General features: G+C 44.7%; 1 protein-coding gene across 5 annotated transcripts in view; it reads left to right on the plus strand.

The window, feature by feature from the left end:
* ANKFN1 (ankyrin repeat and fibronectin type III domain containing 1) overlaps positions 1 to 12,019 on the plus strand; it is a 281,459-nt gene that overhangs the window by 255,742 nt on the left and 13,698 nt on the right. For 4 of the 5 annotated variants that reach the window (XM_081849564.1, XM_081849563.1, XM_081849562.1 and 1 more), the window contains 2 exons: positions 1,229 to 1,397; positions 10,045 to 10,211. In XM_081849564.1, the coding sequence (XP_081705690.1) occupies positions 1,229 to 1,397; positions 10,045 to 10,211 (336 nt within the window). Of the gene's footprint in view, positions 1 to 1,228; positions 1,696 to 10,044; positions 10,212 to 12,019 lie in introns of those variants that run through there. The other variant, XM_081849566.1, reaches the window with a different exon arrangement.

Raw genomic sequence — 12,019 nt, forward strand, 5'->3', positions numbered from 1 at the left:
AATAGAATAGAATAGAATAGAATAGAATAGAATAGAATAGAATAGAATAGAAATCTCAATCTTCTACCATAGCTCCCAAATCGGAGTGTTTGTTGGCCAAAGATGGCCATAGTCTCAAAAAATGCAAAATTCGTACACCAGTACACGCTGGTCCACGCAATATCTCCCAATGCTCTGCTGCCCCAGAACAACTTCCTTCCAGGTTTCACAGCACCAGGAAATGGTCACACAGCCTGAGGTGACTTCCCGCCAGGCCTCTTCTGCTCCCTCAAGATTGTGGGGCTGAGCCTTGTCCCAGTGGACATTTAGGGGGCTGTGAAGACCTCAGCACCATAGAGTTGGTGAGCCTGACACACCCACCCACCCTACACAAAGGACTGATATTCTGAAACAAGGGGGAGAGATGACAAGCTTAGATAATGGTCCTCACTGATTCCACGCCTCCATTTAGCATCAAAGCCGATTTTAATCAAACGTACGCCTCTTGCTGTTTGATACTTATTTCATTTTCATTTTTCTCAGTGCGGCTTGTTAAATCTTTTTCATTGCCCCATTTGGTGACAGGCTGCGGGGAGAAAATGGGGAGGGGAAGTGAGGAAGCAAGCCAAAGAGAAAAAGAAAAAAAGGAGGGGGGGAGATCTGCATAGTTTTGCTAACCAGCTCCTAAATTGAATGTTAAAGCTTTTTAATTGAATTCATTTTCATGTTTTCACATAATTATACAATCATAATCTTGAAAAGCTCATGGAGTGTGATCGTTTTCTGGCTAATAAGAAACATAAATGTTATTTTCTGGGGGGAGGCAAGGGGTTGTGTTGTGCGTACGTGTGTGTCTTTTAATGTGGAACGTTGGAGCATTAAATCTTTATTTTATGAAGCAAAATTAACACACACATGGCCTTTCTCTCTCTCTCTCTCTCTCTCTCTCTCTCTCTCCCCCCCCATATATATATATATATATATATATATATATATATATATATATAGACACACAAACACGTGTGTGTGTATATATATATATACACATACATATACAGGTATATACCCCCCCCCCATTTCTCTTTTACAAAAAAAAACCCTATATCTTGATGCTGTGCAACTTTGCGCTAATGTTTTATACAATTTTGGGGGTTGTTTATATAAGTACGATGCTGTAACTCTCGCCTCCCCTTTCTCTCCCCCCCCCCGTGCCCACCCCCATTTCTTCTCTGTGCGTGTTCCTCTGCAGGCTAAGCTCTTCCGTCTGTATACACAGGAGGTGTTGGAACTGGGTCACAATGTGTCCTTTCTTCTCCTGCTCCCTGCCTCAGACGACGTCTGCACTGCCCCAGGACAGAATAACCCTTACACCCCGCACTCAGGATTCCTTAACCTCCCTCTTCAGATGTTTGAACTCGGTATACTACCTTGCTTCACCTAGAAATATTAACCCAGTCGCCTTATAATAAAATCACAAAGTTGTATCTGTTCCCCTCCAGCCCCTCGCCTCCCCCCCCCCCGTCCCAGCGGAGAGTCAATAGATCACGTGATGATTTCTTGGCAACAACACTTTTTCTCTCCGACTACAGACAAGTAATAGAAGGAGCGTAGCTACCAGGTTACATGCTCTAGTCATAACTACAGGAATGTAGAAGCCAGTCAGTCCACAAGCTATCGAGCAACAACACGGCCCTTTGGTTATAGGCATGAAGAATAGTGAATATTGAAATGGGCAGTTCAGGCGGCATTCGGCAAAAGCAAAACGATTCAAAGCTGACTTAGCAGGGCTTTTGATTTCAAAATATGGTCGAGGAAGGTGGATCACCCATCTCTGACTGCCTCTCCACTACCAATTTGATTACGGAACTGAGCTTGGTGCAGAATTTATTGTTATCCGGCCAGATCCAGACTTAGTCCCGTTGAAATCGGACAACTGTTGTGCAAGCAGTATTGACGGTCAGTAGGATAAGTGTGAGTGCACATAATCCCTAGTTTTACACGCCGTTCATGGGATGCAAGAAGACCTCACAGCTGTGAGGTGTGACTCTCCAGAGGTTGGTGAGCTACAACTTCCATCATCCCTAATGATGATGGTTTGGTCTGACAGGAGCTGAAGTCCAGTAACATCTGGAGTGCCGCAGAGAGCTGGTGGCTTCTCTCATACCATAAGGGTCTGGGAATGTGCACCAGCAAGCACAGTCTTCTGGTTGGTAGCCCTTGCTGCTGAAATGCCAGGAAGCATTCCATATCAGCCACTGTCAGGGGAAAACATACAGAGCCAGATGGTTGATTTGGTTCAAGAAAAGCTTCCTTAATTTTCTCTCCAACAGATCCAGTACTAGGAAAAGCAAGGGCAGATTTCAAGCAGCAAACTACCAAGATATTCATGAAACAGACCATGCAAATATCGTGATAGCATTGCGCATGATGCGCAATGTGGCTATACAGTGCTGCTTGTTTGCACGCAGTTAAACCCCTCTGCCACTGAGACTGAATTGTCACCATCACCCTATCATCCATGCCCTCTCCTTACAAGTAACAGTCATCTTTCATGCATGTTTCCATAGGTATAAGGGACGCGGGTGGCGCTGTGGTTTAAACCACCGAGCCTCTTGGGCTTGCCGATCGCAAGGTCAGCAGTTCGAATCCCTGCGATGGGGCAAGCTCCCGTTGCTCTGTCCCAGCTCCTGCCAACCTAGCAGTTCAAAAGCACACCAGTGCAAGTAGAAAAATCGGTATCGCTGTGGCGGGAAAGTAAATGGCATTTCCGTGCGCTCTGGCACTCGTCACGGTCCTCTGTGCACCAGCAGAGGTTTAGTCATGCTGGTCACATGACCCAGAAAGCTGTCTGTGGACAAACGCCAGCTCCCTCAGCCTAAAAAGCAAGATGAGCACCGCACCCCATAGTCGCCTTTGACTGGACTTAACCATCCAGGGGTCTTTTACCTTTAAGCTATCCCATATCTATAAACACACGCATACACAATAGGTTTATAACTTTTTCAAGAAGGATTTCCTATAATGTAAAGGGATGAATTTTTGCTCAGAAACCTTGCAGAAGGGACTAATTGTTCTCAGTTGTGGAAAAGGGTCACCCTGAAATGAAAAGTTTGAATCGGCATGTATGTAACATTACTACATAAGTATATTAGCACTTTTGAAAAACTTTGTGGAACTGTTTAGAACTTTTACAGCTGTCTGGAACTTCCTAGACAGCTGTAATGTATTGTATTGGAGAATCACTGGAAGGAACAGGCCTCCATAGACCAGATAACAAGAAGTAATCAGTGCACAGAATGCGCAATCAAAGTGATGTGGGAACTCTATGGTGCTTGCAGCAGAGACAAAGACAAACTGCAACCTCAATTTATTCTAAGCAATAAGAAGTGATGTACATTGTACAAGTTTTTTCAAAAATTGCAACCTCTATTTTTCCTGTCCAGGCTGTGCCTATTACAAAATAAATTATACAGTTACATATACAAAAATTGATTTATTGGTTTCGGGGTGACCTTTTCCCCCAAAATATGGAAATGACAGTTCATTCCTTTGTTTTTAGGCAATAGTTTATCTAACTAAGCTATAGGAACATGAAGTTGTAAGACTGTTATAACCCTAATACACACACTAAGTGATATAAACTTATAGGAAGATTGAGCCATTCCCAGAATAATGTGTTCTTTCTTTGCCAGCTCTCTTTTATGAGTCATTCATAAAGCTCGTTTCTGGGCAAGGTGGTTGCATCTCTTACATACCACAGCTCTTGGGGTATGACTAATGCACAGGCCAAATTTGCCAGGCTAATCTCCCACGATCACCATACGCCTTCTGTGACCAGCAACTATGAATCAACACTGTTGGTAGCCTCAGATATTCAAAAATTATGAGTTCAGCCTTACATTTCAACATATTTTCCCAGTATTTAATACCATACCCTCCAACATTTCTCCAATGAAAATAGGGACGTCTTATTCCTTCATCATCATCATTTTATTATTTATACCCCACCCATCTGACTTCCCTATACAGGGCTACCCTCAGATGTCTTCTAAAGGTTGCATAGTTACTTATCTCCTTGGTTTCTGTAAATCCAGAACTATCCCTGGAATATAAGCACACTTTGAGGGTCTGTAACACAGAGAACTAGCATCTTTTTTTCCCCTTAAAGGGGACCCAAGTCTGCATGTTAGAAACAGATCAAGCAAGGCAAGATCACAAACTTTTTAAATGTCGATTGTAGATTAGAGCAGCAATGGAGATGGCAAAGTAGTTTGCCGTACACAATGAGGATTCAGCAGACTTTGCTCATTTGTCTCTCAATGCGGTTAATTTATGGTGTGGGGGCTTTGTAGTACTGCAGGGAGAATTCCAATAAAAGCCCAATTTTACTTTTCCAACAAAAAGCAACCGATCTTGTGCCCTAGAGCGGAGGCCATTTTCTGTCTGATTTATTGCACATTTCTCCCCAGTGCCTATAAAATGGCTGTGATTCACCTCCAGAATATTAGAAGCTTCCACTCCCTATTAGTTGGCGGCTACTGAATCTGTAATTGCAAAACCGCAAAAGGCAATGTTGAAGCAACATTTGTTACAGTAACATTAACAGCCTGGCTTCCAACCACAGTGGCTAGAAGCTGCAGCGGCAGCTGCAATTTCACTAATGGTGCCACACGTCTGGTGTGAGCTGTCAGACCACATGCTGCTTGCTCCCTGGACCACTGCAGGAGCTAGACGTTTGGGAGGGGAGCAGAAAGAGTCAGGACTATTCTCCTTTGAGTTGTAGGCTGAGATCATCCTGCTAGTGATCTCTTTGCAAAACAGATTGGTTTGATTTCCCACCATATGCAATGTTCAGAAAGAGATATGAAAAGTTTGTATCTCCAAACATTTTAATGCTAGTGATGGACCACAGATTTTCACAGAACCAAAAGGGGCTTGGGAGAGTCTTTGGTTCCCAAGGGGCAAATACACCCATATCATCATCATCACCATCATCATCATCATCTAATATTATTTACACCCCGCCCATCTGGATGCGTTTCCCCAGCCACTCTGGGTGGCTCCCAACAGAAGATTAAAAACATGATAAAACATCAAACATTAAAAACTTCCCTTAAACAGGGCTGCCTTAAGATGTCTTCTAAAAGTCAGATATAGTGGTTCCTTGGTTTATGAACATAATCCATTCCAGAAGTGTGTTATTAAACCGAAACCATTCTTAAACCGAGGTGCGCTTTCCGTAATGAGGCCTCCTGCCACCAGTGCCCTTCCACCATTCGAATTCCGTTCTTAGACCGAGATAAAGTTCGCAAACTGGGACACTGTTTCCAGTTTTGCAGAGTCCATAAACCAAATCGTTCTTAAACAGGACAGTTCTTAAACTGAGGTACCACTGTACAGTAGTTGCTTATTTCCTTGACATCTGATGGGAGGGCGTTCCACAGGGCGGGCGCCACTACCAAGAAGGCCCCCTGCCTGGTTCCCTGTAACTTTGCTTCTCGCAATAAGGGAACCACCAGAAGGCCCTCAGTGCTGGACCTCAGTGTCTGGACTGAGCGATGGGGGTGGAGATGCTCCTTCAGGTATACTGGGCCGAGGCCGTTTAGGGCTTGAAAGGTCAGCACCAACACTTCGAATTGTGCTCAGAAACGTACTGGGAGCCAATGTAGGTCTTCCAGGACCGGTGTTATGTGGTCTCGGCAGCCACTCCCAGTCACCAGTCTAGCTGCCACATTCTGGATTAGTTGTAGTTTCTGGGTCACCTTCAAAGGTAGTCCCATGTAGAGCACATTGCAGTAGTCCAAGCAGAAGATAACCAGAGCATGTACCTCTTTGTTGGTTTCACGCACCATCTCTGGTCAAATAGGTTTGGCAGGCTTTTGAAACAATGCAACAAGGAAATGTGAGGGTAGTTAATTGCATTTCTGTGGGCCATAGCCGGTTTCATACTCAGAACAGAACCATTGAAATTAATTGATTTAAATCATTTAAGTCCATTGATTTCAGTGGGTTCCCTCGGAATATGGCAGTAAGATTAGTAACAATTATTGAGGGCATTCATCGGTTTTTCCATGCATTGCCACCTTGGGTTAGGGATCAGTGTTAAAGTACTGCGCACACTGAGTTAGAGATCTGGCCAGACAGATGTCTTGTTGAAGTTCATAAGCAGAGAGTGTTGGTGACCCTGGTTGCAACTACGACAAACTTTCCATCATTGTAGGGATTTCTGCTTGTGAAATGGAATGTTCTCTGCCTCTCCCTGTCCACATGCACCCCCTTAAATCTCTTCTAGGGGTTCTCCCAACCATCTGAGACAGACATGGGGACATGTACATGGGGGAGAGAGGGAGGACGTCCTGTCAGACAAGCAGAAATCCTTTCACTGATGGAATGGGAAAGTTCCCTGCTGCCCCTTCCAGAACTGCAGTTCTGATGCAACTGAGCCCTTTCTCTTATCACACGATTTACACATTTGCCTAATAAGGCTAATAATCCCCACAGATTGCCCTGTTTTCCTCCATGTTCACCTTTTAAAAAGTCATTTATATACGTTGCTGCCATTGCAGCATGCTGTGAAAATTGGATAACACGGGGAATGAGCATGCAGTGCAAAACTAGTGCCAATGGCTCCTGCAAAAATAAACCCATTCCCTGCAAAAGCATTGATAAACCATCCAACTGCAGTATTGATTACCTGGAAGGAAAAATGATGCAAAAAGTCACTTTTGAGGCATGCAAATGCAGCTATTTCCTCTGTGCAACCAACTTAGCATTACACACACACACCCTTGCATTATTCTGTGAAGACAGGGATACTGTTCGACTAGTGATGTGCTAAGAGAAAATTTGATTGCCTACATGGGAAAGAATATACACCTGGTAAAAGCAGCATGGACAAGAAGGAGGGGCTGGAAGTCCTTCTGATTCAGTTCTTAGGCTTTCTTTTTCAGTTCCATGAGGGGTGGGGGAATTCAGAATTCAAAATCCTTTTTTTCAGAAAGGTATACCAAACTAGGTAAAGGTAAAGGTAAAGGACCCCTGGATGGTTAAGTCCAGTCAAAGGCGACTATGGGGTTGCGGGGCTCATCTCACTTTCAGGCCGAGGGAGCCGGTGTTTGTCCACAGGCAGCTTTCCAGGTCATGTGGCCAGCATGACTAAACCGCTTCTGGCGCAACAGGACACCGTGACGGAAACCAGAGCGCACAGAAACACCATTTACCTTCCCGCCACAGTGGTACCTATTTATCTACTTGCACTGGTGTGCTTTTGAACTGATGGGTTGGCAGGAGCTGGGACTGAACAACGGGAGCTCACTCTGTTGAGTGGATTCGAACTGCTGACCTTCCGATCGGCAAGTATTATAGGTAAGGTGATATTTTTAATTGGGCCAGCTTCTGTAGATGTAATGAAAGTCTGCATATTTTCGAACTCTTCATCAGGCAGAATGCAAGGGGGGGGCAGTTTAAAAAACCACAAACCAAATTCTGAAGAGCGGGCTCTTCTTTTAACTGTGAGGATGTTGAAGATGCCAGTGCAGCTATGCTCTGCTTGCATGGCTGGAAATGGCAATGCTTCTCAAGACTGATTGCTGGAAGCCACAGTAAGGGACAGAGCTCTTGTGCTCAAATCCTGCTCATGAGTTTCCCACAGGAATCTGGCCAGCCACAGTGAGAACAGGATGTTGGACTAGAAGGGCCATTGGCCTCATCCAGCGGTCTCTCCTCTGTTCTTAAGACGGGAAAATACAGGTCATCATCAATGAGACCTGGTGATCACTCTACCACTCTACCTGAAAATGTGCTGTCACTTTCAGGGGTGCCATCTCGTGGGGGCCGAGCTATGTTGGGACTCCTCAATAATTTGTTGGAGGGCTGCCCCCAATGTTTCAAAGAAACAGAGGGCAGAGGAGCTGAACATGGAGCCAAGCACTGCATGGTTTTCATGGCCATTCTTAATCCTCCTCTTGCTATGGAAGGAGACCCTGGCTGCTCATGATGTTGCAATGTGATGGCACACATGTGATGACACCGGCACAGGTTGGCACCTTTGGTCCCCTTCAAGCACATGTGGCTAACCTGCTGCTTGTTGGTCATATGCAACCCTCAGAGGTCTTCGCCGCAGCCCACTCAGGGTGCCAAAGCCATTGCAAAATGTTACTGAATTTGCCCTCTCCTGCAATGGGGATATGGAGGGTGGCTTGCAGAGCAAAAGTCATCTCTGCATACTTTCTCCCCATGTGAGCCACGCTCCTTCCAACGCACCAAGCAGCTTCTGACCACCCACCCGCCGCTGCCACCACATGCTTTCCACAGGAGTAAAAAAAAAGTTTTCCGTCCCTGCCTTAAAGGAGCACTTGCAGGAGTGAGGCTTCATAGTGCCACACTTCCACACATCTGTTTCAAATGCTACCACATAGGCGCCGACTCCATGGGGCTTGAGGGGGCCCGAGCCCCCTCAAAAATTCGTTTGGGGGGGCTCCGCCCCCCCAATAATCTCCAGCGCCCCTCCAGCAGAGCGCCATCGCCGCCCCTCCCCCAGCCCAAAATGCACAGGGAGGCGCGGGCTGCATGCCTCCTGCCCTCCCTCCCGAGCAAAAGCTCCACCCAATTTCCTTTGGAGCTGATTAATAGGCGCAGCACGCTCTCCCCTATTCGCTCACGAGGAGGCGGCGCCACTTTATTTGCATATTCATGAGCTTATTTATTATTCATGAGCTTTCCCGGGCCCCCCCAATATTTTTTATAAGTCCGCGTCCCTGTGCTACCATGATATTCCTGGGAAAGAGGTGTATCTTTGGAGGAGAAGTTACAGCCCACAAGAGAAGCACAAATTTAACACAGCCAAAGACAGATGATAGATAGATGATAGATATAGATAGATGATAGATAGATAGATGATAGATAGATAGATAGATAGATAGATAGATAGATAGATAGATAGATAGATGATAGATGATAGATAGATAGATGATAGATAGATAGATGATAGATAGATAGATAGATAGATAGATAGATGGATAGATGATAGATAGATGATAGATAGATGATAGATAGATAGATATAGATAGATATAGATTAGATAGATAGATAGATAGATAGATAGATAGATAGATAGATAGATAGATAATAGATTGATAGATAGATGATAGATAGATAGATAGATAGATAGATAGATAGATAATAGATAGATAGATAGATAGATAGATAGATAGATGATAGATAGATAGATAGATAGATAGATAGATAGATAGATAGATGATAGATAGATGATAGATAGATGATGGATAGATTGTCAACAATACTTTGGCCAACATGCACTCAGAATGTCCAGGCATCATTAGATCATTATCTACATGAAATGTCTAAAAATACTTGCGGTTATAAAGGGAAGGGGTCATGTCTTTTGAATGCAGAAGATCCCTGGTCAATCCTAGTCACTTCCATTTTTTAAAAAAGGCACAAATGAAGAACCATCTGCCCACGACCCTACCATAGGACTGAGGGCCAGCTCCATTGTTATGCAGTCTTTGCTCATGTGCAAGGATGTGTTTATTTTGGAGTGTGATTGTAGCTATTCTGGGGTTTGGGGGAGCTCTAGATTTCCACCACCACCACCCCATCAACTTCACAGTGTGTTACAGGGACAGACAAAATAGACTTGGTCAGCATGCCCAGGTACATGGACAAGAAATTATTGGAAAGGTTGTGGACCAAGTCTTCACTGACATATGCCCAAATCCACTGGACTGACCATAAATACCTTAACCAGGAACAATATGTCACGGAATGGCACTCTGCTGAAGCACCAGGTCCACGAAAGCTTAGTCCACTATTAGATCTTTTAAACTTCAAGGTACCACAAGACTCTCTGTAGCTTTCGCTGCTGCTCCTCTGGAATTATAACCTTTTAAATATAGATATATAAAACACTTGTCTTCTGGGATAAACACAAGCAATGACAATTATTTCTTTCAAGATCCTCAGAAAGGTAAGGCTTTTGAGAGCTGCCTCTGTGTCTGTGTGTCTTTCTAACACACTTGCTTCTGTGCTTTGTTGTCTCCACAGTTCATTTTTGCAGTTACAAGGAGAAATTTATTAGTCTGTATTGCCGCCTTTCCGCTGTCATAGAGCTAGATTTTCTGAGCACCCAGCAATCCCTAAGGGAAGCAATTTCAGACAGTGAAGTCGCTGCAGCTAAACAAAGACACCAGCAAGTCCTAGATTACACACAGGTAACCGTCTGTTTTTCCGACTAGTCAAAGGTGATTTCTAGCAGGGGCTGTAATTTGGAACCTAAATGGAGAATTGTTGGGCAAAGGCACAGCATAAAGACGTTTAGTGTCAAAATACAATTTGGGTTTTATGAAATAGCCACTCTGCAGCTCTTCCCTCCCACCCCACCCCGCTTTCCCCTTGCTTGCTTTCTGAGAGAAATTTCATGGATAAAATCATATGACAGTTATACTGGAGTGTTGCAGAGAAGCGTGTCAGTTTGGGTTATAAATCCCATTTCCCACCCCTACCTCTCTAATATGAGCAAAAGAAAAAACTCAATTTAGGCTGGGTCGTAGCCTTTCTTCTCTTAATGTCACAAGGCCCCACAACCACTCCGACTGTCAGTCTGCAATGAAACATGCGCACCCCGCCAACAACTGTTTCTTTTGACAGAGGCGGCCCTACCGTGAGGTGATGTGAAGCAGCAGCTGGGTTAGGCAAGAGATTTGGGGGACCCATGAAGGTGGTGGGGTGGGAGGCAAACAGATCAGGTATGGAGCACCGTTCGCCAGGAAGCTGTCCTCCCCCAGCAGTGGTGTAGCGTGGGTTGCCAGTGCCCGGAGCCACACAGAGCAGGAGGGAGGGAAACGGACAGAGAACGCATGCGCATTCAGCTGCCTAATGGTGTCCACATCATCCAGGAGATCGCAGCTGCAGAGTTAAGGAAAGAAGTGTCATTCCATTGTCTGGAGAGGTCACTTCCTGGTTCGCATGGAGAAGCTGTTTTCAACAGAGCCCAGCAACGGAAGCCCACAGCTGCACTGAGGCAGCACTGGGTGTTGACATTCCATGCCCCTAACAATTTTGCACCCAGGGCAACTGCCCCTGTGGCCCCCCGATGCTACGCCACTGTCCCCCAGCACCCTTAAAATGGGCCAGTCCTTTGCTCTTAGATGGCTTCCATTCAGTTCAGTAGCAGCTTAGGCAGAGATCTTCTCGGTTCGTTACAACCCTTGTTGATTAGTGGAAGGCAGGGGAAATTTAGTTCGATTTGCAAACCTCACCTAGTGCCTAGTTCCCAGTACAATAGCACAAACTGAAATGCTGCTAATTCAATCACTGAATCATATGGGGGTAGTGTGTACTGAATTACTCTGGCTATGGTTTGTTTGTTTGTTTGTTTGTTTGTTTGTTTGTTTGTTTAATTTCACTTTGTTTATTTGTATCCTGCTGTCTTCCCAGACCGGGACTCAGTGCAACTTACAGATATAATAGAACAAGCTCGAAACGTAGAAAGGATAAGTCATTTAAAAGCAGCTAAACACTAATTAAACTGAACATAATAAAAAGAGCTAGTAAAAATACATATAATAACAAGACAGAACATCACAACACTAGCTTTTCCAATCAGTTCCTATAAAGGCCTGTTGGAACAATACTGGTGCAATTTAGGCAGTTTCTACGACTGTAGGGTTTACACGAGGATCACCGAATTATGACTAGAAACTCTAGCAGCAGTATAATGCTGTACGTATGGATGACCCTGTGGATATGATCCCACGCCTTGACTGCAATCCCATTTTCCTGGGAGTAAGCCCCATTGAACTCAATGAGGCTAACTTCCGAGTAGACATGCCTAGAATTCACCAGAACTTTCTAGGTTCCTAATACCCTTCTGAATTTTGCCATATTTCTCTGTGTTTACCATTAGAATGGAGAGAATTCTGGGACTGAAGGAGAAGACAAAGAACTTACGGTCCTCCAGACATAGCTGAACTCCATTTCCCATCATCCCAAGCCAGCATGGGCAGTGGTCCAAGATGAT

The sequence above is a fragment of the Podarcis erhardii genome, assembly GCF_964252035.2.
Source record: "Podarcis erhardii genome assembly, chromosome: 2".
NCBI lineage: Eukaryota > Metazoa > Chordata > Lepidosauria > Squamata > Lacertidae > Podarcis > Podarcis erhardii.